Genomic DNA, 27,897 nt, shown 5'->3' on the forward strand with positions numbered 1-27,897 from the left:
TCGCTTTACCCATGAAGGAAGAAACAACATGCAAGTGCAACATATGAACGGTGTTATTCACTTTGCCTTCTTGACCCTCTGCATCTACAGCGAGCTAGCCATCTCTGCGATGAATAATAGCAACTGCAGCAATGGTAACAGATTATTTTTCATTTATTTTACTTTCCCATTAGCTATTAAGTAAATTAATTTGCTCTCTGAGCTTCGCAAAACAAAACAAAATCAAACAAGTTGAGTCCTTGGCAAAATTAAAAGCACACTGAAGAGCGCGCTTACAAGGTATTATTGCTGTTGAAACTTATCATCTCGTATACCTGAAGAACTTGATGTAAATTTAAGATCGATCGCTAGCTGCAAGCTATACGCTTTGAGCTCTGGCTTTATTGAACGATGAAAGTCTTCCTTCAGCACGGCTTGAATCCTTGAAAACCCAAATACACGAATTCCAAAGATTCTTGATCGCATCTGAATAAGCAAGAAATTGTCAAGGCTACTCAATGTGTTTTTTACTTTGCAACAGCTGTATCTACGAGGTCTTATCTCGTTTAGTAGTAACATTAGCGATATTGCACATCTGATGAATTCTTAGTTTGTTCATATTCAATGAATCAGATATGGATATAAAAAAACTCTTAGTCTTTTATCAAATTTTTCGTCGAACCGGAAAAAATGCTCAGTGCCTTTCTATATAAACAGTCATCAGGATATATTGAGAATTAACGTCCGACTTCCAGCAGGTTGCTAAGAAAAGATACAGATACACAGGTAGCTGATGTAGGTGCCAAATTGAAAAAAAACCAGGATGCTTCGTAATGTTGATAAAGTTTTGTCAATAACAAGACACTTTCGCTTTAGAAAATTGGCTTTGAAAATTATGTTCTTTCTCGCGCCAGCAGCATCATCCTCGGAGACCCAGGGGCTGTGAGTCGATTTCAAGTTAGGACATGAAGAGCCCCTGGGGACATTGTCTTACAAGACTAGTTCCAAACGGTCGCAGTCGTTCTGCCATCTGATTGGTGCCAGAAAATCTTTGTGTTTTTCTGCCCAATCAGAGTGAAGTATACTTTAGAGTCCTTTCGTGTGTTTTAACACGGACATATACCAGTAGCTCAGTTGCTTGCTATGTTTGTTTAGACCGTGCGACAGAGATTTGCTTGAGGTAAAAGGTTTCAGTCTCAGCACACAATGTAAGAGAAATCGATCAGATTGTCCGCGAAAACTTACCGGAAATTTTACTGAATACTTTCGCAGGTATCACTAGTACTAGAGAACGTGTTTTAAAGTTTGCGAGGTTTGTATACAACACGATGGTTGCAGTCATTGATATGTCGCTTAAAACGTTAAACGAGATTTAAGCTTAAATCTTTCTAGATTTTTTGCATAATTTGCTGTGACTGAAACTTTGCCAATCCCGTAAAGTTATTTCGTCGCACGGGCCACCCAGGTATATCGAGCAACTGGCGCTTTCGCCTACGAAGCTTTCTGCTTTCTGTGTGCGCCAAAATCTAATCTTCGCTTTGTAGTAGAGTCGTTCACAATACGGCAAAGGTTGCAGATAACGTTAAGTTCGTGGACGACCTCCAGCAAGTGCTAAGAGAAAGCTTAGCTGTGTTTCCGGTTAGCTAATTAAAATCTGAACAAACACTTATTAACGAGAACATCGAGGGAAGGAGAGATGTTTTCGGGCAGTTACCGAAGGGGTTTGGAAAGAGTTTAATCTTTCAACTGCTGCCTAGAGTGTTGAAATTCTTGAGCTGGGAAGGCCACGGATTCTCTTCTAGTCCCTTGGTCATTGTCATTTCACCTCTTCTGTCGATTGTTGAAGACCAAGTTAAATACCTTTGATCATTGGGAATCGATCCGATGCTGTTTTCAATGGGAAAAACAAAACCAAAGACCAAGAAATATTGGACGGAAAGGGCGGGTTTGCTTTATTGCAAATGTCAGCTTAGTAGTACAGGGTCATCTACCCACATCTAATAAGCAAACGTTTCTACGCTTAGCTTTTCTTTTTTTTCAAGCGAAGATGAGATTAGATTTTGGCACGCACAGAAAGTTGCGCAAGTACCAGTTGCTCGACATACCTGGGTGGCCCGTGCGACGAAATAACTTTACGGGATTGGCAAAGTTTCAATCACAGCAAACTATGCAAAAAATCTGGGAAGATTTAAGCTTAAATCTCGTTTAACGTCCAAAGCGATATATCAATGACTGCAACCATCGTGTTGTATACAAACCTCGCAAACTTTAAAACACGTTCTCTAGTACTACTGATACCTGCGAAAGTATTCAGTATAATTTCCGGTAAGATTTTCGCGGACAATCTGATCGATTTCTCTTACATTGTGTGCTGAGACTGAAACCTTTCACCTCAAGCAAATCTCCGTCGCACGGTCCAAACAAACATAGCGTGCAACTGAGCTTCTAGTATATGTCCGTGTTAAAACACACGAAAGGACTCTAAAGCACACTTCACTCTGATTGGGCAGAAAAACACAAAGATTTTCTGGCACCACTCAGATGGCAGAACGACTGCGACCGTTTGGAACTAGTTTTGTAAGACATGTCCCCAGGGGCTCTTCATGTCCTAACTTGAAATCGACCCACAGCTCCTGGGTCTCCGAGGATGCAGCAGCATCTAAATTGAATCGTCCATTGGTTAAGTTTGTCAAACTTGGTTACCACTGCTTGGCCGTTGCTATTGAGACGCAAATCATCATTCGTTGTGGTAACATAGGAGTAAATCCTGGAGCTAATCAGTCTTTAACCTATTTCATGCAAAATGTGAGGAGTCTAAAGGCTGTTCGAGCTGTTGAGGGGTCGTCTTCTTCAAGATATTGTCTATGAAAATGACTTCGACATTCTTAGCTTTCATTCGAAGACGTGGTCAAATTACTCAATCGATGACCAGGAGATATTTCCCACTGGCTACAATATTTACAGACATGATCGCATCGATAGAGATTGTGGCGGTACACTGACGGCCATTAAGAGCTATTTGTATTCGTCAGAGATTGTAAAATCGTCAGAGTTCTCTTGTCTGGAAGTTACCTTGGTAGAAATTATCAATTTAAAAAATTATCGCAGTGTTTTAATTGAAAACGCTTACCGACCACGAGACAGTGCAGATTTTGTGCCTAAATTTTCTGACTTACTCAAATCACTGCTGCTAAATCGATATTCTTCCGTCGTCGTGATGGGGGATTTTAATTTTCCCAATATACAATGGGTTGACAGAACAGGTTTTGCGAGCTCTTCCACTGGTGAGGACTCCAAGTTTGCGAACTTGATGAGGGGACTACTATCTGTGTCAGCTGGTTGAAAATCCAACCACATGCAAAGGAAATAATATACTAGACCTTGTTGGAACAAACCTCCAACCTTTATTCAACCGGATGTATTAACTGGCCCTCAGTGGAGTGATAGTGGTCTTCTTTCTGGATTGTCCTTTTATTTTTGAACTTGCAGTAGATGCATGCCTAAAACAAAATTCTACACTACAACGCTTTGACTTCAAAAAAGCTGATTTGTCTTCCTCGAATGAAGCTCTTATGTAAATGCCACGTAGCTATGAGACTATTAAGACTGAAGAGGACTTTGATTCCCTTTCGGACTTTGTATTTGCAACCCTGAATAGTTACGTGCCGAAAGCATTTTTTCTGGTTCGACGATAGTGCTTTTTATACAAACAGTTATCGGGATATAATGAGAATTAACGTCCGACTCTCAGCAGGTTGCTAAATGGTGTTTGTGTTTACTACTCGAGCCTAGCCCTGGGCAACGAGAGTCTTCATGTGAAGGCCGTCTTTTTTTTTTTTCCAAAAACCCGTCAAACTGAAAAGATAAGTCTCCGGATATTTGTATATATTTTGGGGTACTGGGACACTGCATGATACCGACCGAAAATGGTTTCAAGGGAGTGAGCGTATTCTATAGTTCTATACAATGGATAATAGGGATAATACGCTATGAGACAGGCTTTCGCTTTTCTGTTTTAGTTCGAGTACTGAGGAAGACTGGGTCAACCTCACTGCGGTAGCAGGACTGGGAATAACATATTATTATATCATATTATATTATATTTTATTAAAAACTAGATCATTGGATAATGCAATTCAAGACTTTTTATTGGCTTAGCCATTATGGTATATCAGCCTATATACCATAATCTACAAATGTGGCAAGCATACGTGTCAGCTTAAAATTAAAAGGGAGCTAAAAATTTAATAAAATTTAATAATTTAATTCAACGTTTTTAATAAAACAATTATTCCACTCGCGCTTGTTGGATATGAGATGATTGTAGCCAACTCGGCGCTACGCGCCTCGTTGGCTATCTATCATCTCATATCCAACGCGCGCTCGTGGAATAATTGTTAAATACGATATTATATTATCGTAAAGGGAAAGGGTTTGGAACTAATATGAGAATGGGGCACAGGGACACGCCTAGTTGTATGTCAAGGTTCAAATCATGAATTTTGGTCTGACTTATACATTTGTAAGCAAATGGTTTTATAACAACTGTTCCATCTTAGACCGAGACAAGTTTTACCTATCTATGGTGGAACACTGCACAAGAATGACGAAATCATCTTCAAGTAATCAATACAAATTGGACGCAATGGATGCTGACAAAAATTCAATGTGTCGTGTTCTCGCTCAACCCATTGTTGAATCGCAGGCATATACTGTATCAGCGGAGTTACTTAACCAAGCAGGGTGGCTGGGGATAAACAGCGGCCATCTTGGTTTGCTGTTCAACGCTAAAGATGAGAACAACTTTGATTTTGTCTACTTTAGGTAAGTTTTCTCTTCTTGCTTACTCAGGTGTCAATGCGTGAAAGGTCAGAGTGTATTATCCTTCGCGCGTGTGTTACTCGCGTTCTCACTGAACGCGAGTCATATGATGGATACTCTTGGGGAACCATTTCGAGAATATTGGCTTCTTATGAACCCTGGAGTCCGGTATGGCTCAGTTTCCAGGATTCCACAACTCAACCCTTTCTATCATAAAACATAATTTAGTATTGCCGAGACTTCGCTTTAATTTTTGCCGGGCTGAAATCTCTATGATCACGCGATCGAACAGTTTTTGCATGAGTACGGCCTTACTTGGCGAACGGAAGGAAGCTTAAAAGGTCGCTATTCATTTCCGTTACTGATCTCAAGTTGGCCATCTATTTCAACTCTGTATTCGATATGCAATTTCCGAAATGAAACGGGGTCAAAATGTATCCGTACAACTATGAATGTCAACAGGGTCACTGCTAAAAAAGCGCTGAGAGCGGAGGCCATTACTTAATTTCTAAATGTCTGGATTTTCTTTATGCACACAGACCTCATAGTGTTGGCATCTGTTATCAGACCGGATTCATGACGAGCGGAAAACTCAGCTTCATCGAGAGTAAAGCGTGTCCTAAAGGTCCACCCAAAGGTGGGGTCTGGTTCTTAATGACAGTTAAGGTTCATGATCAAGATGCACAGATTTATTTCAATGGCGACCTGGTGACGACTATCAAGACCCATCATACCTTGCAGGCTCGTGCAGGAGTTTTTACCTTCCATGGATATCAAAACGTGGTTCTTTTCAAAAACTTCCAAATCGACCCTCAGCTGTATGTCTCTAAAAGATGTGTGCGAACAGTTGAATTTCCGGGGTATGTCAAACTCGATGCAGATCACGGAAGCTGGCCGAAGGATGGCTTTTGTCAAGTATCGTACTTAAACGGATGCGGGACTGGGGACTACCAGATCAGCGTGGACATGTACAATTTTTTGGGGCTAGATAGAGCAAACTTTGGCCACTTAGGTGTATTTTTCAACTCTGAAGATGGGGACAACTATGACTTCGTGTACTTCAGGTTTGGAATAGTTATTTTTGTCTCAGAGAATCATTTAAACTGACACATATATAGTTTAATTCTCAAAGGATTGGGGACCCTACCTACCTAATCCTCTATATGGGAAGTGGTTGCCCATCATTTCTCTGAAAAACTTCTTGACGAGACCAACATACTATTCCAGCCCCAAAACTGCCTAAAACTGAAATGTAATTTGTGGGAGAAAGGAAAAAATATGAAGGGAAGCACTCTTAGTGATTCCTTTGGGTGAGAATTTAGCTAAAGAATGCTTGCTCCAGGCAGGGCAAACAGGAGATTATCGAGAGAAGAAGAAGGGCTTAATGCCCCATGCTTTCTCCTCAGAGACTTGGAGCGTCTCAAGAGAATATAAACTGCAGGTTACAATTTCATGCTGAGAATCAAACTTACCAGAGGTTTTAATAACTTTTGCGATAAGCGGCTCCAATGATGTAACAGGCGACAGTGCTCACCAAATCCAAAACATTCCAAAAAATGACCCCTTTGAGGGAGACATTTGCTCGAGACTGAAAAATTGGTCCTGCTCCTACGCAGTTTGAATGTGCGGGCTCTGGGGTTGAACAAAGTTGACAAAAAAAATGGCGGCTGAAAAGCTCACTCATCCCGTGGAAGGTTTTTATCTTGGAATAAAAAGCCACATTCGTCTCAAAGCCGAGAAGATACGTCCCAAAAAATTGGAAAAAGTTGATCAGGAGAAAATGTATCCAATTTAGGTAAGTAAGGAGATTGCTTTGTTGATAAATTTCCTCGTAGTGTAATACATGCGGTATAAAACCACACTTCTTTTGAATAATTTTAACTTCTTCCGAAGGAAATAAGTTCATTAAGAGATAAAGGAATTTACAAATTTCATAGTTTTCAGTTTAACATGAAATGATAGCATAGTCGACCATAGCTAGTGAGAGTTATTTGGCCCATCTTTCTTGCTGCTATGTAAGTAAATATAATAGTACTGATATTTGGCAAGTTAACCTAAAAGGGAATTTTCGTCGCCTCAAATACTCATGGTTTAACTGGGATCCTTCTGAAAAAATGTTAAATAATTTTTATTTCAGGAACTTTTTTTCCGTGAGCATTTCAAGTAAGTACTAAAAATTACCGTAAGTTATATTGTCAAAGTGAATCATAATAGTCCTAAGATATAGATAATATTTTCTTTGCAGATTGTTGACCGAGACAAAATAGAAAATAAAGTAAAAATTCACTTTATTGGATATTCAAGTGATTTTGATGAATGGAGAGATGGAGATGACTTAGTTGACAGAGACAAATGTAGTCTTGGTCGCTTGGTATCACGATTCATACGAAGTGAAGATTCTTTGTCCAGTGACAGGGCTTCAGCTTTATTCAACCGCCTCGGCCGCGAAATAAAGTTTAGTCTATTTTCAACCAAATGGGAGTCACCGGAGGTTCGAATTGAGATGCAGGTTGACATGGATATCTATAAAACATATTTACAAAATATTGGATTTGTAAAAAAGTCAAGAGGACGGGAAGTACATTGTGTTGATGATAACTCTCATTTATGCGATCTACTCGGTAGTAAGTGGTTTGAGAGAATTCAAAATGTAAATGGAGACTTTTGTTATGTCATTCCTGTAACTGTAAGATTTTGGCTTCATGAAAAAAAGCCTGTGAGAGTTTTTTTATGTCGGCGATACTCTTGTAGAAAGCCACACTGAAAGTGACTTGCAAGTTATTTTTACATTTGTTCATGGGGATGGTGTGAAGGCTGAATACGACAGTAATGAGTGGAAATCACCCCCATCCTAACAGTAGTAGTAGTCACAATGTTTCTGACAGTATCAAACATGTAATGCATTAATGTTGACCAAAGAGAATGAGTTGTTGCCCATTGCTAAGAATAATCCCTATTCCTCAAGGGGATATAGGCACTTTCTCAGCTTTATCTATGACAAGTTATTATCACAGATTATAATCATTTGTTAGTGTTTGTATGGTGTACAATTTAGGGCTGCAAAAGTATTTATTTGATAAAACAACAACAACAATTTATTAAGGTACTTCCCTAACATCTATCTCTAAACCAATATATTCTCAGTTTGACATTTCTTAACCCATTTGCTTTTTGATTTGATCACATGTAAGGGAGAACAGCATGGTTTAAATGCACATGAGCTACATGGGGATAAACAGGTCTTAATATTATGACCCTCTAAATTACAGTTTCCACAAGTAACACTTCTTGTGCCTCTTTGGCTGCCAAGATCCTCGAAATATTCAATTCTGTTCCTTTTTTGCACAATTTGTTTTAACGCATCCATTCCTTGTTGATTGGTAGATCTGAAGAAGTCCTTTGTTGTTTTGTCATTAAGTTTCTCTAGACCTTGCTGAGTGAAGGAGCTGATAGTACCATACATTTTTATAAACTCAGGCACATGCCATACCAGTGCATGCATCTAGGGAGTAACATGCTTAGTGTGATACAATTTCAAAAACTGTTCCAGAAAAGATTTTGATGCCTCCTGAATTTCTTCTTTGCTCAGTTGAGGAATAGTGGAACTTAACATGTTTGTAATTGTTAGAAACTGTTTCCATAACTGTGATATTTGATCAGATTTCTGGTGATTGGGCAATACTCTAGTGAAATCAATGTTCCTAAATAATTTCTGTTTCTCTGGGCTTGTTAGATCCCGCCATTTCAATTTCTTTGAATCCTTACATACAAACCAATTGAAGGGAATTTTGAGGGTATCATTGAGATAGGTCTCCCAGCCCACCATGTGCTTGTACTTTGATCTCTCAACACCATCATTAAAAGTTTTGTTTTTGTCGAGTGCATCTTGACGTCACAGCTCTTGAATGAAGAGGTTAATTAGGTTGTGAGAAATTTGAAGAAAAAGGTGCAGTGAATCTATGACAACATGATCAATGGGAATTGAGGGAAAAAGTGGAGCATGTTTAGAATTGTACTTCCCCACTCTTCTTGACCTTGTATTCACTTGTTGTTGAATCTCCTCAATTGAATGTGCTCCTTTTGAGACATCAGTGAGAGACCATTCTTTTCTTCCATCATATTTGTCATATAAGGGACATTTACACCAAATACAGGGGTATGTAGCATGGGCAGCACCAAGACTGCAAACACACGCAAGGACTTTCCAATCCCCTCCCAGGAACCACTCAATTTCAAACTGCTCTGTTGCCACTGACGAATGTTTTAAAGATTCTACATCTTTTTGGATGTCTGTCAATGCTTTGGGAAGTTTTTTCATAGTTTTCAGGCTCCTTTATAACAGCTATCAGATGATTGCCACCAGCTGCCTGAGCCAATGTTCCTTCATCAAGGACAGTGAACGTAACATTGATGACATGTAGTCGTTTGCCAGTATTGGTACCATCCCCAGAAAGTTTAACTCGAATCTTATGATTTTCTTTGAAAGCAGCATTAGAAGGACTATTTTTCATAAGAGTCTGCAACCTTACTTCTAGTCGTTCCTTGATACCCTGCTGAATCCCACAAGTATCATTAGGAGTACTTGACAGATTCCATTTACTATTTAAAGCTTTTATCCTCTCCTTGACTTTCCATGACCAAGGTAGTTCATTCCAAATCACGGAAAGTTCATGGTATGCTTCATTTGATATATTAAATCTTTCCTTTGTGTACAGCAGTAAATTTATGTCATCAATCTCGTCATCAGTGACTGCCTCAGCTCGAGATGAGTTTTGAATGTTATTGTTATCAACCAGTGTGAGAGTCTCATACTCTTGAGTGTTCTCATGGAAAATTTCAACTTTAGTGGCGACAAAATTATGAAGTCCGAGAAATGAAAGTGAAGTTTCACAGTCTGTGACCATTTGCTTTCGAACTCTAGTTTGATGCCTTTTGCTATAGTCTAGAAATGTTTTACTTTTGGCAGGCCCCCTTGATTTCTTATCTTTTTGTAGTTTCATTAATTTCTGGACAAGCCCTTTAAATTTCTTTTGAAATTTGCTAGTAATTTATTTGTTTTTAGCAACAGCTTCCTTCATTTTCTGCTCAATTTTGGCCTTCTTGCACCTTTCCTCAGTAAGATCATCTTCAAGCTTTCTTTTCTGTACCCTCAATTCATTATTTTCGTTTTAGAGCATAACAGAGTCCATTTCATAGTAATATATCTTAAAATTCCAAGTTGAAAATTTACCCTTTGTCCACTTAGAAAAGAGTTTTTCACCCCATTGCCTCCCATAGTTTTGGCTTTGGCTAGTGCTTGATTTAATTGCCAGATCTTTGTTTTGAATTCTTGGATCAGCCTATGATTTATTATTACACTAGGGATCCCGCACTCCTGTCCGACTTTTTGTATAAGTATCCTTAAAACGGAGTTTCGTTTGCCTAAGCTTTCCTCTGGATCGAGTTCTTCATCACGGTCAGCCTTTTGTTTTGAAGATTTGTACAATTCGTACAGAAGGTTACTGCCAACAAACATGTAGAACATTTATCAATTGCTGAACATGAAATCGGGCGCAACTTCATAAATTTACGACAAATTTGGAATTTATAGATTCAAAGATTACTTGTTTATTTGGGCCTGAAATGATGGATATTCTTTGTGGCTGTAATTCCCGCCATCGCCGTTTTCCTTCTTTTCTTCGTCGTTTTGCACGGCCTCTACTGCACAAAACAACACAAACGTTATGCAAATTACAAGAATAGCCCGGGCATCGCGCAACATTACCAAAATCTGCCAAGAAGTACTTTTCAATCGCCGATTTACATATATTTTTTCGCTCCAACACATACGAATTTGGAGCCAAAATGTTTATTAGATCCCAGGCTTTCCAGATCAACCCGTACATACGCGACATACGCATGTTTTAAACGACTAGGCCGCTTGAAGTGATGAGTTTGTTTTGGCCGGGCGGTCAATGCCAGTCACAACTTCTTTCAAGTTCAACGACTTCGAAGCCCGATTTACATGGTTTATTTTTCACTTTTCTAAAGTATTTTGCGACTTCTAGATAGAGTAATAAATATATATCGTAAATCTAACCGTACATTTAGATAAAGTTATCGTTAACTTTGTCTAGTTCTGCTTTTCGCTAAAAAATTAACAATTTTCGCTATGTTTTTGTGTCACTATTGGGGGCCTGGAAACGAAAAAAAATTAGAGGCAAATGTCACGTAATTTTTTGGCATGCGGAGAGCTTGTTCGGAAGCCAACAGACAGCCAAAGAGATAGACCACCATTATCCAGCCTTAATTGAAATCCATGAGTCTTTTATGACAAGCACTGTTGTGCTCTCGCAAAGGGAGCATACACAACAACACACTTTCAGGGGAATATGAATAGCAGAGAAATGATTAAAACATAGACAGAATGACTGAATACTAAACATGTGTCACGAGCGTGCGCGGATAAAGAAAGGAGCGTTAACTCACCTGTGAAGGTTTGAACTCCACTGACTGATCCGATTTAGCTGTCGGAAGCTTTTGGTTATATAGTTATGAGGTTAAGAATTTTCCTTACCCGCTTTAAGTAAAGAACTAAGTAATGAAGATCCATCTTACCCCACCGCCGATTGAAGTGTGCCATAATTACCTCTTATTTTCCCTATTTCTTTTCCTTAGGCCGCACAGTACTAGCACTTGTTTTCAGACAGGTTACGTTTACAAAGCCGAACCAAAGTTTGACGGAGCCAAAACCAGTGCTTGCCCTGCTGGTCCTCCCAAGGGAGCAGAATGGTTCAATGTCAGGGTGACCGTATCAACAGCCACTCCTGCGGGGAAAGTCAAAGTATACCTCAACGACAATCTGGTGACGTCATGGAATCCTCGTTATGTTCTCAAAAGTCGTGGAGGTGTTTTGGTCGCAAATGGTTATAAGAATGTGGTGTACTTCAGGAATTTCCGAATATTTTGAGATAAAAAACAAATTAACGGCGGTTCTATATTTCTATTTCGTGGGATTGTAGGTTTCTCGGGATCCGGAATTAGGCCGCGGCTGAAACCGACGGTATGCCGGCAGGCAAACGCTGTAGTTGTCATTTAGATTAAAACAAAAAAGGAAAATAAACCGTGAGCTATATGCCATCTATTTTGTCTGAGCGCCTCCTCTCCTTAGATTTGACCGTTCACGGCTTCTTAATTAACAAATTATCCTATTGTCGTGTGCATGTGGACGAAAAACTAAGTTTGAAAATTTAAAACAAATGTTGCAGAAGCATTGGGGCCTGATACGCCAGCAGCCCTCGCTGAAAACAGTGACCTCCGATCATCTCTTACGAAAAGGGAAAGTCCCTTCAAGACACGCTTGTGAGAGTGAGAAATAATTTGAAGGCGATAGTAATCGACGCGACCACAAAAGCCGCATGGGAAGTCCGTGCCGTTCTTCTTTTTCCTTTACATTCCTGCTGAAAAGTGACCAAACCGGAATCTTTTTGGAGTAGGATGTTGGAGCCTTTAGTTTCCTTTTGTGACAAGAGCACTTAGAGGCTGCCTTCAATCTCCTAACACTAAGAGTATATACTGACAAGAGATGTGTTCGGAATTGGTACTGAGACCCACCTACACTCCTTATAACCTTTTTTTTTTTTTTTTTTTTTTTCCAATAATTGAGAAACAGTATTCAGTTCCCAATAGAAGATACGTTTCAAGCAACTGAACACCCTGCGAAATAAGCTAGAAGGCAAGACGTAGGGACGTGATTTTTAAGCTGACAGTCTCAGAAAGAGGGTGTAAGTTTCTAAAGAAACTTTGACGCTGTGTCGGTGGGGGTAACAAGGTAATTTGGTTGAGCGATGGGCTAACGCTCGAAACCCCAAATTTTTAATTCTTTACGGTGGCCAATTTACAATTTCAACTTAGTTGATATAACCAAAAAAGTCTCATAAGGAGTTATAGAATTCTCCTCGACATCAATCACCTTCATATCTCATTTTGCGATCTTCAATTAAGTATGAACGTAGTCCCCCTCTGCTAGTTTCCTCTTTCAAAAGTGAAAATTACATTGATGCGTGACGTCAAGTCATGTCTTCTTTGACCGCTATCATGCAAAGTTTGCTTCCAAGTCACATGATCTACGAAAGAGCTAGTTCATTCATGTGAACTGTGGAGAAAATGGAGGGAATTAATTTCTTCCTAATTCTCTGCTTCCTTCTGAATTCAGCATCATCGCATCAAGAAGGAAAACATCTTTTCATGTCTGATTTGGCACCGTATGATTCTCCTCACGGGCCCGAACAAATTCACATTTCTTACGGAGATAATCCGAATGAAATGACTATAATGTGGTCGACCTCAAATTCATCGGAGTTTGCCAGTTCGGTCGTTCTTTATGGCTTAGCGCCGAAGAATTATTCTCTTAAAGCAAGGGGAAAATTTGTGTTATTTACCGAAGGAAATCCAGATGGACTAAAATACATTCATCGCGTCGTTCTTCGGGTAAGGGTCACAGTAGTGTTTACGATGGTAAATTACTTCCTAATAATCGATCGTACAATTATGCAACGCAATACATAAGTTTTCAGTTTTGAAGCGGTTTTCAATAGCCGATGATGGCAACTATTTTTAGAGACAAAGTATTGTACTAGCTCTGTCCAATGTCTATTGCAAGCAGTTAGTTAATTTGTTAAGATTAGCCTGACAGGAAATCGAGCAGTTGTCGCCGGTTCGGTGACTAATTATGAAACTACATATAGTTTACACTTCCATCGCGTGAGGTGCATTATGCAACGTACAACTTGCACGGAATTTTGGATGACGATAAAAGATTGGTAATCAAGTCAGCGGCTTGTGATTTATATTTTTTTTGCAGAGCAATATGTTACTTCGTAAAAACAGCTTAACTACTTTCAGTTTGTGGTTCTGATCAGATTCATTATGTGTTAGACATTTAGAAGGCCACAATGCATAACTTCACAATATGTCGTTCTTGATTTTAAAATGCGGTGAAAACTACAGCTTGATTTATCGGGCTGATGCAAGCTACACATTGGTAATCCTATAGACAGTTTTAAGTGGTTTGAGTTCTTGTCAGATACTTCCTTCCGTTGCTAAATAGTTTTAAGCAGAGGAGTAATGGTTGTATACCAGTCATCCAGGGGAAAATGTATTTTATTACCACAATTGGCAGCAATTTTGCAATCTGATTGGCCAATTTGCCATCATCAAAAGAGTACAGACAACACTCCTTGCATCAATGTGTCATGCAATGTGTCACACACTGAAATCATTTTCTTCTTATATGATATCAGTATTGCCATAAAAAAACAAGTCAACAATGGTTTAGCATGGTCTACACTCTTTTTACCAGTGATATCCATCATCACAGTGGTCATATTTGTTACAGACTCACTTGCCTAACTTCACTTTATCAATTTATTATCAGACTCACTTCACTTTATTAATGATTTGGAGTTCAATCAAGAAGGTCGCCCAGCCTTGTTTAAATAGCTGATGACTCTACAATTATCATCCCTTTTTGGGGAAATGACTAGTGTCGCACTGACTTGGTGGATCAGTTTCTTAGCTGGTCCAGCCGCATTTGCATGATATGCAATCCAACAAAATGCAACGAGATTATTTTCCATAAGAAAGGTTTCAATCAGGGCATTTCGCCAGTTAGGGATATACCGCAGTGTGCAGAGTTATTCATATTAGGTATTACTTTCCAACAAAATTGTAAATATAGTAGTGACGTGCATGCGAAGGTGATAAAGGCGAACAAGTCATTATTCATATTAGGATCTTTACGTAAGGAAGGAATGCCCCAGGAGAAAGTAGATCACCTTTTTAATGCTATAGTTTTACCAAATTTTTCTTATGCCCTGCTGGTTTATGGTGCCTCAGACTCTGACCTTTCTATAATACAGAATTTTTTGGACCAGTGTTTGAAAAGGAAGTTTATGTCCAAGAATGTAGATATCAGGGATTTGCTAGAGAAGGCGGACAAGGCACTCAACAAAAAAAGATCGAATGACCCCAAATGCCCGTTTTTCCAGTTTTTACCTAAGGAAAAGAACATGAGGTACAATCTTAGAAATAGGTCAGTCTCTGTCCCTAGAATCCACACTGAAAGAGAACCAACTGAATTTTAGCCCCCCCAGTTAGCTCAATTGGTTAGAGTGCCAGATTGTGTAGTACGGAAGGTCAAGGATTCAAGCCCTGGCCAGACCAATACTCATGGTCTTAAGATAACTGAGGAGAATTTGCTACCTTTCTATAATATCAAGAAATGGATAAATATTCTAGTCTTCTCGGATAAGGACGAATAAACTGTAGGCCCCGTCTCCTGCAGGGTTAGGGGTAGGAGACATTAATTTCCCATGCGCGAGATTACTCTGTGGTGGATGTCCTCCCCTGGGATGGGTGGGTTGCTGTCTTACGTTTCATACATGAGCCTCTGGCTTGGGCAATCTGGGTAACCATGCCTCACATTAAGATGATAAACTTGATTGAATATGTACTCACATGTAGTTTCTGTCTCAAAATACTGATGGTTATCTAATATAACTACTAGTGCAACCCTACTTGGTTTAAGACTAGCAGTTTTCATTCTGGTTGGAGTTTGGCATTTTACTCAGAAAATTGAAAAATTTTCCAAAGTAAGACCAATGTCATGATTTTACCAAACACTCCTTATTTCAGTCAATTATGATGGAACTTATTTTCAAAAGACCTAATTAGATATTTTTTCAATTCTAGTCACATATTGGATGTAGTATTGAAATTGTTGTTTACTTGTTAATCATGTTAATTGTGATTATCTGCTTATATCCAATGTTGATATTTTTGCATTTTTCTCAGGGATTAATTCCTGGGATGAATTACTCATACCGTGTCCAAAGTGGCAGTAACATAAGTGATGGGTTTGAATTCACTGCTAAAAGAGATGATGAGGTAAGCTACTAAATATCTCTGATCAGGGGTTTCAAAATGTTTTGAAGTAGGCGGCCAACTTTGGAAAAGTAGGCGGCTGTGGTAACGTCAAGATTGTTTGTCACGACCAGACTGTTATGACCAGAGTAGCCGGCAACATACAATCAAGTAGCCGGCGGAATTCCAGTGGTCACTGGCTTGTTTTGAAACCACTGTCTGATCCCTTTCACTCCGAAGATCTCATTAGAAATTCTCCCTACAATTGTATGCCATACAATTCTTATTTGTTAGTGCAGAGAATTTGGTATTTAATTAACTTGTAATCCCTCATTGATATTTTTCTTTCCAGTCATTACTTGTCTGCTTAATATTGTGTTGATGTCATCCGGCAAAATTCTATGTTAGTCACTCGAATAAAAGATAATCTTAGGATCACTGAATAGTGCTTAACCCTGTTAAAATTGGCTTCCAAGAAATATGAATGCTATTAAATAATTGGTACTCCGGTTTTCCCCTCTCCTCAAAAACCATCATCATTTGAATTTATTTAATTTAGAGTTTATTTGCATTTACACACGACCCCGCAAGCTGTTCAGCTTTTAACACTATCATGTCTAAATAAAGGTGTTATTATTATTATTATTATTATTATTGCTTGGACTGAGATTTTGTGCTTTGTCTAAAAAGAATAACCAGTCAAAATATCTTTGTGTGATTTTGTTGTTTCTGGAAAGTTATCAATGAAATTATCTGTGTTTGTTGGCTTCTGGCATACCTGAGCCCCGGCTGGACCAACACTCAAGGTCTTAAAATAATTGAGAAGAATATGCCGCCTTTCCATAACATCAAGAAATGGTTTGGATATTCTAGTCTTCTCGGATAGGGACGAATAAATGGAGGACCCGTCTCCTGCAGGGTTAGGGGTAGGAGACGTTAATTTCCCATGCACGAGATTACTGTGTGATGGATGTCGTCCCCTGGGGTGGGATGGGTGGGTTGTTGTCTTGCGTTTCACACATGAACCTCTGGCTCGGGCAATATGGGTAACCATGCCCCACGTAAAGACATTAAACTTTGATTACTATTGCTATTACTAACAGCAAAGAGTATAACCAAGTTATGGTTGCTAAAAAATAGTATGTTAGTGGATGGCTATAACCTTGTTATTAAATGTTGCAGGAGTGGCTGCTGTTATGCATGAACCCCCTCCCCTCCCCTCCCTTCGAAAGCTAAGCAAATCGGACCGATGTATCATGCAACGTTTTCTTGATGAAAAGTTTTCCAACTTTTCAGTCATCAAGCGAGATCGTGATGGTCGAAAAGCTTCTACACATAGATTTAAAAAAATTGAGCGTCATTTGATTACATGAATGTTTCTGTTGCTTGTAACTAAGTAATATTTTAGGGACTCTTCACTTACTAGGTGTTGAGAATTAGCACAAAGCATTTGGAACCAACCTGTTTTCGATACGGAGAATGGAACAGTATGATTTGCTTAAGCTCTGATTAACCTTTCATTTCTTACCACTGGTAATAAGTCCAGTATCATTGCTCAACACAGCTTTCATTGGTATATCATCTCAAATTTTTGTTGTCCGATTATAGTGAAGTAGAATGTTGTAATAACAACAACGAAGTGACGTAAGATATATGGTGAAAACGGCAACAAAATTTTTGAACTGGATTGACCGGATCTCTGTCAATTTCACGAGCCACGCACGTGACACCTTTCCCAATGGTGAGCGAGCTTTTTCTATTTTACTGACATGTGCTTGTCAGTGACTTCAGAGCCGCCTATGGATCACATGTCACTACCTGCCGACGATCGAGGCATTTAGGGCGTCGTCTCCGAAGAAAGAAACTCTTCTTGCGGACCGCTGTTTGACAAAATACTGTCAGAACGAAATGGGCGGGACTTTTCTTAAAAAATGGATACACACTAGTAAAAAACGTGATCCTTGTTGCACGCTCTGCTTCAATCACGGAGTCCGATCGAAACTCAAAGGTCATAAGCGTCTTGGCTGTCCGTTTTTGCGCTGCGACTGTAAGCAGTGTGTCAATGGACGGAAAAAAAGAGTCACTATGAAAATGCAAGTTCGTCTTCGGCGAAAACAAATGAAAGAAATCGGAAGAAGAAATTATCAGTATATTCCACCCGCCGCCGAGCCCACTCGAGGTGAGAGAGCAGTTTTGACAAATTTTTTTTTATTTCACCGCGCGACACTTTATCTTTGGTGTCAATCAAGTTTTCTATTCGTGTATCTTCTTGTCTCCAGTTTAAGCAGTCATGGAGTCTAGCTTTCCCCGCTAAGTTTTTGTTTTTGGATTCGTGCTGATCATTTACCAGAACAACGGTTTGCTTTTTTCGGACGTGTTGGTGAAGTTGTTGCAGCTTTCAACTTGTTCTTTTTTTAACTTGTTTATTTGTAGAAACTCAGAAAAAAGGCAGAAACTCATCTTGTTAACTTTCATTCTTAACGCTTTTATACGCTTAAGGAAAGTTTCCTTCTCTGTTTTTAACGGTTTTCTTTTATGACTCCTATGGTTTTCTTCTCAATGAACCATAATTTTATAATTAAAGCCGTTTGATCAAATTTGCAGTGCATTTCTCTCCAGCGGTCGTTCAAACTGAATCGCCTTTCACCGAAGAACACAACACCATCAACGAAAGTGAAAAGACAACGAAAAACGGAAATGACGGATTGATTAAGAGTGTGTCCAACATTTTGCATTCTCAGTTCGGGGTTGCCACACAATATCCATCCAACTGCAGTGCTTATTTCCCTACACCTTGCCAGGCTCAATGGCCCGTAAGAGATGTTTACTTGGGTGGCCTTAAATACAACAACTGGCGCGCACCAGAACAGATAGCCTCTCTCTCTGTGAACGAACCTCTTACCAACCCTAACTTTACCGTTTCGGACAACAGCACTATTTTGAGAGGCAGCAATCTTTACCCGGGAATGGAAAGCAACTCCTACAGATTTGATATCCGTACGTCTTTGGAAGCCGCGGCCGTTTTAGCGTCATTTGCAGGAAATCACGTAGTGCCGAAACTTTAAAGACATTACAAAGACTTGTTTCGTGCTGTACGTGTCCTAACTTGTTTCCCTTTTGCTGTTTGTGATTCTTGTTGGCTTCAAAGGAACTGATAGTTTTCCCTTAAATTTTGTGGTTTCCAGGAAACGGGAAATTTCGACCATATTGTTTTTAATACTATGTGCGCCGTTTCTTATGTCAATCCTGTTTGCCATTTTTATAGGAAAGCTTAGTCGTAGCGTTGATTATTTCTTTCAGACAAGTATGATTGTTTACCTTTTCTTGAATTACCAGCGCTGTTTTATAACAAACGCTAGTTTACTTTGTAATTTGCTACTTGTTAAATGCCTTTCATTGGAAAATTTATTCCTATTTTAACCGTTTCTACGGATCTAATTATGCGTTAACTGATTTTACGGAAATTCTTTAATGTTGTGAGCTCGGTTACTTTTCTTATAGTTTGGCGAAAAGCGATAAATTTTCGTTTACAACGTTGTTCCCGAAACAAATGATAACCGAATAAAAGAATTTTCAGAAAGTTTATAAGCAGACTAGAAAAAGTATTTGTAACAATCTTTGTTTGAAGATTCCATAGCTAGTCGGTAATTCAGTCTGTGTTAGCAGAAGCGGTCTCTTTATGGAGTTCGATAAGCCGTTTTTAAAGAGTCTTTCTCGCTTTGACCAGATGGAGACGATACAACGGCAGCTCGCCGTCTGTTGTGAGTTCCGCGCGTCCCTTGGAAAGTGTTATACGTTCAAATAATGACTAACAATATTCACGTATCAAAAGCTGATTCTCCAAGAAGGAAACAATACTATATTTGTTCAAAATGTTCCACCGGATCATTTATGTATAATGGAATCATTGGTTACGCGTTTACTTTCCCTGGGGAAGACTTAAAATGTTGAGTGACAAGTGGTCGTATTTTCCCTACCCTGCGAGCAGAGCCTTTTCTTCTTTTCTTCTTCTTTTCTTCTTCTTTTCCTCTTTTCGAGGACGGATTAAAAAGGCTCTGCTCGCAGGGTATATTTCCCCACGGTTGCACCGAAATCTTAAGAGATCATTTCATATGAGTACTAAAGGTTTGGGGTCTTTTTTCGACAATCGAGAACAAAAAATTTCGAATTACCTCTCTGGAAAGTCGATACAATGTATTTTTAGTTTTTCCTGGCTTTCCAAAATTATTATGGAGTTCTGTTAGGAAGACTAAAATTCACTTGTGTTTTGTAATAATAATATCAAAAACAAACAAACAAACCAGCTTTTATCTCGCAGATATATGTGGGTAACTAAACAATTTTTCCCTTCATAATTTGGAAGAGACAAAGTTGACAGGCCCTGAAATGGTATTTGAAGGTTACGCTCTTGTGGCAGTGGTTGATTTCCCAGGCTAAAAAAATAATAGAAAGGGTGCCTAACTATGTACAAGGGTAAATAAAGGGGTTACTTTATAAAAAAACTGTGGTGCTGCGTCGGTGGGGAAGTATAACAAGGTAACTATGGTTTTTATCAGCTGACCAACTCAGAGCCAATGGGCTAACGCTGGATGAAGCGCTAACGCTGGAAACGTCAGTTTTAGCCAATTTACAGTATTAACTCGGTTCTTAAAACCAATTAGCTTGTATGTAAAAGGGTGCACGCCTGTTATAAAGAGAGTGCTAATTCGAAGGACGGAACTGAATCTGAGAAAGCCTTTCTTCAAAACGTAGGACAACTAGATAGAGCTAGGAATCGTTCTTTAAGCGGCTGAACTAGCAAAAAGCCCATAAAGGTTGAATAAATTTGAGCTTTGTTAGAACTGGGATTAGCAGGATTGGTGGGAAACGCACTCCATTGTAAATGAATATTACGTGCGCTTCGCCTTTTGGCTCAGTCTCGCCTAAACCAAGAATCTTTGGACCCCCTCTTGCTAAACTTAGCAATTCAGTACAAGTTGTCAGTTAGTAGATGCGATATTTTTGAAAGGCTCTTGGATTGAATGTCATACAATCAAAGCCCTTCCCACCCCTCCCTCCTTTGAGGGAAGGAAATTAGACTCGGCCTGGAGATCATTGGAAATTCATTAGAAAGTGGCGTGTAGCTTAGCGAAACCGAGCCCTGAAAGACTACGCTCCACACACATTTTAAATGGGGAAGCTGATGATAAATCTACCAATCTAGTCTGCTAAAGGAACTTTGTCTGATCAGGTTGGTACTAGACAACGATGATGAAAGAAATACTGATGTGCCTACAATTTTTTTGTCTTTTGCAGGAATGGTCGCCGCAGTTCTTGGTTTATGGAGACATGGGTCGAATTGGAGGAGCGCCTAGTCTCAAACGGCTTATCATGGAAGCTAGGTCCGGGCGCAACACGGCTGCGTTGCATGTCGGGGACTTCGCGTATGACCTTCAAACTGACGGAGGACTTGTAAGTAAAGGTGCAGCTTTTTCGCTTTCCCCAATGTAGTGCCCCAGAAGCATCTTAACTGCACGGTAGGAAATTGCCAGTTGTAAGATCGGAGATTGTCTAATAAACTATTTCAAAGCAACACCAGAAGGTTGCCAAGTCGCTAAGGGATTAAATCATTCTGATTTTGAAATGTAATCGTCTTGATTTTTTTTTATTTTATTTTTTTATTTCTTTTTAGAATTTTTTTCATCGTTAACTTAATTTTTCAGCTGATTTTGTCGTGCGATAAACAGGAATACAATAAATAATTTAAGGGACAGATTCAGGTGGCAAATCCATAAATTGATACTCGATCAAGGCATACGGATTAAAATCACTTGCACGAAAGTACAGACCTGCATAAAAACTGTCATAGTCAGTTTCAAAGCTGAGGTCAGCATGTTCACTCTTCATTTTTTTGTTTGTGACATACTAACTTGAAAAATCTTAGTTTCTCTTGTTCTTTTCTTACCTCAGAATGGTGACGCGTTTATGAACAGAATTCAGGACATGGCCGCGTGGATTCCTTACATGACATGTGTTGGAAATCACGGTAAGAGTTTTATCCAAGGTTCGGTGGGAAAACTACTCAAAAAGTACATTGAAAGAGGTTCGGGAAAGTCATGAAAATATATGATTTAAAAAGGGAAAGAAACCAGTCACTCATAGCCTGTAATGTAGGCCTCTTGTTAGGACGAGTTTGCGCGGTTTCAAGCTTGCTATCGTTTATCCGGCCATGTTAACCGATCGCAAGCGGACGAGTAGGGGGAGGGCGCGTGGAAAAAGTGAGACGGCCGGATCCACCCCTTTGGACCGTCGCTTACGCCTTTGTAACAAATTTCCATCCTATCCCCAGCCTTCCTGTAAAAATCAAAGCTGTGAAAGTCAAAGATGGCGCTATGGTTTTCACCAAGAAAATACTGAGCTCCCACTCGCCAAAATCACACCTGCTCGACATTTTATATATGTGTGTGTGTGTGTTAATGACCAAGCGTGAGATTAAGATGGCTGGATATTGGAGTTATTTTGTCGCGTTTTTATGGACCGAAACGAAGCCGAGGTCTATAAAAACGGGGAAAAAAAAGAGGCTAAAATCCAGCCATCCTGACCGGATAAGCTCGGTCAATGTAGAGAAAGAAAGTCAGCTGTGTTTGTAGCACAATGAGCCCACGAGGGCCGTTTATGATGTCTTTGTTTTGACTGGATAGGCCCATGTTGCCCGCATGGGTAGCTAATCAAAACACAGAATTCGCTTCATCATACTTATGGGCGCTGCTAGCCATCTACAATAACATTCACTATAAGTTATATTTGGGTTTTTTTCTCTCTTGTTGCAGAGATTGCCTTCAACTTTAGTCATTACCGATACAGGTTTTCCATGCCGCAACTCGAGTGGCCCACTGCAGTCGACAGAATGTGGTACAGCTTTGACGTCGCCAGAGCTCACTTCATCGCGTACGTTTGTCTCATATTTCACATTACTATGCCAATATAGTCAACTCTGCTATTGCAACTGGGCATAAAAGATCCTAGGTTCTGAAAGGTTGGTAAGAGAAACCTTTTGAGGCGATCATAGAAGGAATTGAAATAAGTTTAGACACAAGGAGTTTTGGTCTCGAATGAGATAGCTTTTCCAGGGTGAAAAGTGAATCTGATCAGTTTAGTGTTACTTTCTTGGTAGCGGTTGACAAAGCCGAGAAAATAGAACAATTTTGATTTTAACCCACAAAGTTATCTTATAGCGGTTCGCTCGTAATTTAACTAAAAAATACAGCGCCGTAAAGTGGACTGAGTTAGTTAATAGGTTTTGGAAAATCTCCCCTCTTATCAACCTCTGTAACATTCTGAAACATCATGACGGCTTCATGTTTTACTTACAACCCCAGGTCATTTCATGTGGAAGTTCCCTATCGTTCCCGTCCATCCCCTCTAATCCAGTAGGTACCAAAACTCTTACTGAGTTTGGAACACTAAATCATGAATCAGATAAATTGTAAGGAATTCGTACGGATTTTATTACCATTTTATAGATATTTTTTCGTTCATTTTTTAACAGTTACTCGTCTGAAGTGTACTTCACCAACGGCTCAATTCAAGGTCAACTCGAGTGGTTAACCAACGACCTTAAAAAGGCAAACCAGCCCGAGAACCGTGCTAAGCGTCCGTGGATCATTGCGTTTGGTCACAGACCAATGTACTGTTCAAACATTGATAAAGATGATTGTACCACGCTTCACTCTGTGGTTAGGCACAGGTTGGTTGGCATTTTTTCTGTTAAAAGACCCACTTACCGCCCTAAACCCCCTTCCCCTCTCCTCCCCCCCCCCCGCTTTTTTTTCTTTCCTCTGCGGCATATGAACCGTATGAAATTGCATTTCAGTAGGAGGTCTGTTTGAATTCGAAATATTTGAGGCATCTTTTTTCAAGATGTTCAACTCATGATCCTGACTCAGTTCCTTTTCAAAGGAATGATTAAAAATGAAAACGGGTTAATTCAACCTTTGATGAAGACTACAGCTAGCACAGAGGAGAAAACTACCTAAATCAACGGGCGTCGAGAATATTGCTGGCAGAACAGCGTGTGAATATGCCACGAATACATTGTTGAAAATGAGAGAAGAGAGTTGATCAAAGAACCACCAAAAAAAAGCGCCTAGTTCATAACGAGCTCGATGAACTTTTAAGGCACCCAGTTGTACCAAAAAGGAATCCTAAAACTTTCAGTTGCTTGAGTTAATGTAATTCACGATAATTCTATGATAAAGGAGAGTGAGCAGTTTGATGGTGAATTTGAACCAGTTTTTGTTTTTGATGACTTTCCTTAGCTTGGAGCCGTTATTTTTCCAGTACGGTGTAGACATAATCATCGAAGCGCATGAGCACTCGTACGAACGCCTCTGGCCAGTGTTCAACGACGTAGTAACGGCTCACAACTACAGCAATCCAAAGGCCCCAGTCCACCTGATATCGGGTGCGGCAGGCTGCAACGAGGCTTATGGAATATGCGTGAATCCCATGCTGGGACCTAGAGGTATGCAATGTCTTAAAAGCTGATAGAGACTCATAAATGGATGTGTTTACCTCAGTTGTGGATATCCTAAACTCAAGGGTGGCAAAAATGTAATAATTAGCACTGGAGTCCGTAAAAGAAATCACTTGTTGCCGTGCTAAATCCTAACACTATAGGTTCGTTATTCCCAGCATAAGCCGCTTCCGCTTTCGCGGTAGTAAATTTATTTTCTTTTTTTGTCTGAATAATTCGCATCTCGAACCGTTTTCACCGGCTCTACTGCAGTTCCCAATAGTTGTCCTTCCTTAAAATATGCTTTGATTTAGAAAATTGAACGAGAGTCTCATGCAACTGAAAAGTGCTTGGTAAGCCACTTTCTTTACATCAAACGCGTTACTTTAGAAACGTCTCAAGCTGTAGTCAAGAGCATCTTGTTATTCATGCAGCTAAGAATCGAGATTTGAAATCTTTATGAACCATGTGGAGATATAGCTTGTACAAATCAGTGGTATATTTTCGTTTGGGAGGGCTTGTTTCTTGCTTACTAAATTCAGGGAGCAGCTAATTTGTTTGTTCAAAGAATACTACTTCATCGCAGCGTATCTCGCCATGGTCTTACCGCTATAGTCTTCATTCAACAAAGCTTTCTTCGATAAGCCACAATTCCTTTACATTCGTGGTTCATCGAACGACCACCTGTCCAATCAAAATGATGGTCATTTCCCTTAAGAACAAGAAGTCAGTACAACAACGAAAATGGAGACTTGATATCCAACTGTGCGGAGGTCTAACTTTGGTTAAGAAAGCATTTAACCTTTCTTGACGAAAGATAGCTGTTCAACGTTAAAAAATAAGTCGGCCAGGAAATCAACAATTCGATGAGTCCTTGCCTCTGGTTTTGTCTTAAAGAAACAAACTGACTCAACTGAAGAATCTGGAACTCGCCATTTCGCGGATCCGCAGATAACAAGGAAGGATTGAAGGTCGTCCTTTGTTGAAGATATTACGCGCCTGGTTGTTTCTCAGCCCCTGTTGAGCTTCTGGAGAAATGGATTAAAAAAATGTGGGTAACTAATTCCAGAAAAGAGTCGACGACGTCTGCATTTGTTAGTCTGCATGGAGGAAGTACCTTGGTAATCGTGTCATTCGCTTGGTCACCACACCTTCCACCATTGACAGAGGACATGATCCTCCAGGAGGAGGGGGTGGGGTTCTAGCATTCGTTTTCCTTCAAAACTGCATGGGCCTATGATTTTTTTTTAGCTTCGTTGGAAAGCGTAAGACGAAGTTCATCACCAAACTAGGGTCAATTTAGAATAATGGGTGGCATTCGTTTGTGACTAGCAGTGTCTCTTTGTCATGTATTTCGATCAGAATCCCGCTCAAGACAACGTCCTGTTTTGCTAAAAAATTAGAACTGGCACCATCCTTGTTTGTTTTTTGTTTGTTTGGTTTTTTTAAGCAGTTTTGTTCATTTTGTAACTATTTGTTTTTTTCATCCTTAGTAATTTTGTGATTTCATTTGACTCCCGTCTCTGCCTTAATTTCAGTTTGAATAATAGGTCAGTTGTGGGTTCGGTGGTAACTCCAATCTACGTCTAAACGTCGATTGATGACCCCTAATCTTCCAATATCGAAACAAAAAATTTCCTTTCTCTTTTTTAAACAATTTTCCAACGTAAAGTGATTATGGAATGACTAAAAAAGTGAAAGGGGGAATTCCTCTTTTTGCAGGTCACTTCTCCTTGATTCTCATGGCCTTTATTTTCTCTTATTTATATTCATAGATAAAAAATTAGTTCATTTTCTATCTCATGCCTCCAGGGGCTACATCGGACATTGTTCCTCTTGAAAATTGCAAATTTCAGTCCATCATCCCTGTTCGTCTTCCCTCTCTAAATAAATAAATAAAATGTTTCGGCGAAGATTCTTGAAATGGACATAACTGTTAATCGTCGTCTCTCATCAGGTCCTTGGTCCGCCTTCCGCGAGTGGTTCCCAGGCAACGCCGGTTACGGTAAACTAAGGATTGAGAACTTAACTCATGTGTACTGGGAACAAATCAGAGCTTATGATGGTTCGGTCATAGACAGTGTATGGATAAAACAGGAACACCACGGACCGTTTAAACCCTTGGATCCCCGTTTATAGTATGAAACACAGCGTGACAACACAAAGTGCAGGGCTGGGTATATTCACCAAAACATTTCGCTGAAATGCTACTTTGCATGGAATCGTTCAATATGAAGTTTCATTCAACGCCTCTTTTTGGAACTTAAAATTTTGTTTATTCCAAAACACACATTACAACGTTCATACTTTTAACGCCCCAGTTAACATTATTTTTTTTATAGATTTCGAAGTTTTTATTCTTTAGAAATCTGCCTTAATGAAACATTTAAGTAGTATTGTATCAAACTGTGGGCTCAACAGTCTAGTGGGTGGTGTCAGATTGAACAAAAAAAATTCTAATTTAAGACTGCAATCTCGAACTGACACGGTTATGTACGGGACTTTTATCGTAAGATTTGAAGTTTTACGTATTTTAGATTCTCTTTCGGCTTCGTCTATGTTGATAAACAGCATTTCATCGCCTTTGGACACCACTGTGCAGGCGTTTGATATTTTTTAGATATTTTAAGATGTGATGGCGGTTTTATTTCAGTGTGTGTCGGTGGGGTGAAGGGCAGCATTTTCAGTTCAAATAAGGGATGGGTCTTCGGGATGAGTCTTTTAATATAGTTTGGTGTGAGACAAATAACATTTTAATTTTTTTTATCTATTTTTTACTGCAAATGACTTTATTTAAAAAGCTAATAAACTAGTATTTTTTGTATTTTTTAGTTGCTGTAGCGATTTGGACCGTTTTGAACCCACGTTTTTACGATGTTTCATCATAAATTTCTTCTAAGATCTCAGTTGCGATTTTATGTATAAACGCCTTGTCCTCTGGCAGCAAATAAATGCAAAAGTTTGCAACGTGTGGCTTTGCAATCCTATTTTGAAAGAAAGTATGATTCAGAAATTTATCCAGAATTACTTGAAGTTTACTGTCCTTTAAGCGATCTAAGACGCATGTAAAATTCATTTCATTTTTTGTTCAGTAAATAGAGCCAGGTTTTACCGAGGCAATTGTGTATAAAAGGTGGAGTTGTTTTAATAAAGTAATCGTTTGTCAGGAGCTGTTTTTGGTGCAAGGACTCGATGTGTAAACAAATCAGTTCACCGCTAGATTAACTGAGCAGACATATTTTACCACCTGCATTGCATGACTTTCCGTGCGTATTCTATGCCTTGTTTGTCAACGTGACGGAAAATAGTGTCTACTTTTTATTTGAGTTGAGACACAGCAAAACGAGCTTTAATAACCTTTTGAGCAATGTGTGTTTGCTTAAGTTAGTCCAAAGGCGTTCCATTGTTCGCGTTTATTAAAACTGTCAAAGCGAGCTATGTGTAATGGATCTCCAAGTAAACCCATTCAGGGCGTTTTGTTTTCCCCCAAGTTCAAACAACGCGTTATTGTCAGCCGCTTTGCGTGTCAAAAGAACTCGTACTTGGTAACTGTACTAGCAGTTGTTCTCAAAAGTGATTATCTAGAGCTCTTTGTTCGCTTGTAAAATGAGACACGACTCGACAAAAGGCAAAAGGAATTGCTACGCGTGCGACTGCCCAAAAAAGATGTTTGCCAATCTCCGCGCCCTCTCCCTTCAGTC

General features: G+C 39.5%; 3 protein-coding genes and 1 pseudogene across 6 annotated transcripts; all 4 read left to right on the forward strand.

Moving 5' to 3' along the window:
• On the forward strand, nucleotides 1–11,923 carry LOC111340601 (putative skeletal organic matrix protein 7). Its single transcript, XM_022947477.2, has 4 exons — nucleotides 1–134; nucleotides 4,539–4,803; nucleotides 5,340–5,864; nucleotides 11,458–11,923. Exons 1-4 carry the CDS (start codon nucleotides 29–31, stop codon nucleotides 11,747–11,749), a joined length of 1,188 nt encoding a protein of 395 aa, XP_022803212.2. The 5' UTR covers nucleotides 1–28; the 3' UTR covers nucleotides 11,750–11,923.
• LOC148734176 (uncharacterized) lies at nucleotides 5,871–8,684 on the forward strand (annotated as a pseudogene). Its single transcript, XR_015998534.1, has 2 exons — nucleotides 5,871–6,595; nucleotides 7,046–8,684. The product of XR_015998534.1 is annotated as an uncharacterized LOC148734176 (transcript).
• A 929-nt stretch (nucleotides 11,924–12,852) lies between the features above and the next one.
• LOC111340575 (acid phosphatase type 7) lies at nucleotides 12,853–27,365 on the forward strand. 2 transcript variants are annotated; one of them, XR_015998533.1, is made up of 9 exons: nucleotides 12,853–13,269; nucleotides 15,634–15,726; nucleotides 20,998–21,153; nucleotides 21,652–21,727; nucleotides 22,512–22,629; nucleotides 23,231–23,428; nucleotides 24,000–24,205; nucleotides 25,094–25,247; nucleotides 26,154–26,289. XR_015998533.1 is itself a non-coding variant. In XM_022947439.2 (8 exons), exons 1-8 carry the CDS (start codon nucleotides 12,946–12,948, stop codon nucleotides 26,333–26,335), a joined length of 1,353 nt encoding a protein of 450 aa, XP_022803174.2. In that variant the 5' UTR covers nucleotides 12,858–12,945; the 3' UTR covers nucleotides 26,336–27,365. The 2 variants fall into 2 exon arrangements, 1 of the variants encoding a protein (XP_022803174.2); XM_022947439.2 differs by lacking the exon at nucleotides 25,094–25,247 and having other exon boundaries at nucleotides 12,858–13,269; nucleotides 26,154–27,365.
• On the forward strand, nucleotides 15,756–19,290 carry LOC111340586 (uncharacterized). 2 transcript variants are annotated; one of them, XM_022947467.2, is made up of 2 exons: nucleotides 15,756–17,881; nucleotides 18,322–19,290. In XM_022947467.2, the coding sequence occupies exons 1-2, from the start codon at nucleotides 17,611–17,613 to the stop codon at nucleotides 18,765–18,767; spliced, it is 717 nt and encodes a 238-aa protein (XP_022803202.1). In that variant the 5' UTR covers nucleotides 15,756–17,610; the 3' UTR covers nucleotides 18,768–19,290. The 2 variants fall into 2 exon arrangements, with proteins under 2 accessions (XP_022803202.1, XP_022803195.1); XM_022947460.2 differs by having other exon boundaries at nucleotides 15,763–17,881; nucleotides 18,307–19,290.
• Nucleotides 27,366–27,897: the final 532 nt, after the last annotated feature.

Source organism: Stylophora pistillata, chromosome 3 (assembly GCF_964205215.1).
Source record: "Stylophora pistillata chromosome 3, jaStyPist1.2, whole genome shotgun sequence".
In the NCBI taxonomy this organism is placed as follows: domain Eukaryota; kingdom Metazoa; phylum Cnidaria; class Anthozoa; order Scleractinia; family Pocilloporidae; genus Stylophora; species Stylophora pistillata.

Bases quoted from the DNA above. Each gene is read 5' to 3' on its own strand.
- LOC111340601 (XM_022947477.2), top strand. From the start codon at position 29: ATGCAAGTGCAACATATGAACGGTGTTATTCACTTTGCCTTCTTGACC. The intron at 135-4,538 runs GTAACAGATTAT...GTTCCATCTTAG, and splicing joins TAATAGCAACTGCAGCAATG to ACCGAGACAAGTTTTACCTA. The intron at 5,865-11,457 runs GTTTGGAATAGT...TCTTTTCCTTAG, and splicing joins TATGACTTCGTGTACTTCAG to GCCGCACAGTACTAGCACTT.
- LOC111340575 (XM_022947439.2), top strand. From the start codon at position 12,946: ATGGAGGGAATTAATTTCTTCCTAATTCTCTGCTTCCTTCTGAATTCA. The intron at 15,727-20,997 runs GTAAGCTACTAA...TGTCTTTTGCAG, and splicing joins CTGCTAAAAGAGATGATGAG to GAATGGTCGCCGCAGTTCTT. The intron at 24,206-26,153 runs GTATGCAATGTC...GTCTCTCATCAG, and splicing joins TCCCATGCTGGGACCTAGAG to GTCCTTGGTCCGCCTTCCGC.
- LOC111340586 (XM_022947460.2), top strand. From the start codon at position 17,611: ATGGGCGGGACTTTTCTTAAAAAATGGATACACACTAGTAAAAAACGT. The intron at 17,882-18,306 runs GTGAGAGAGCAG...TCAAATTTGCAG, and splicing joins CGCCGCCGAGCCCACTCGAG to TGCATTTCTCTCCAGCGGTC.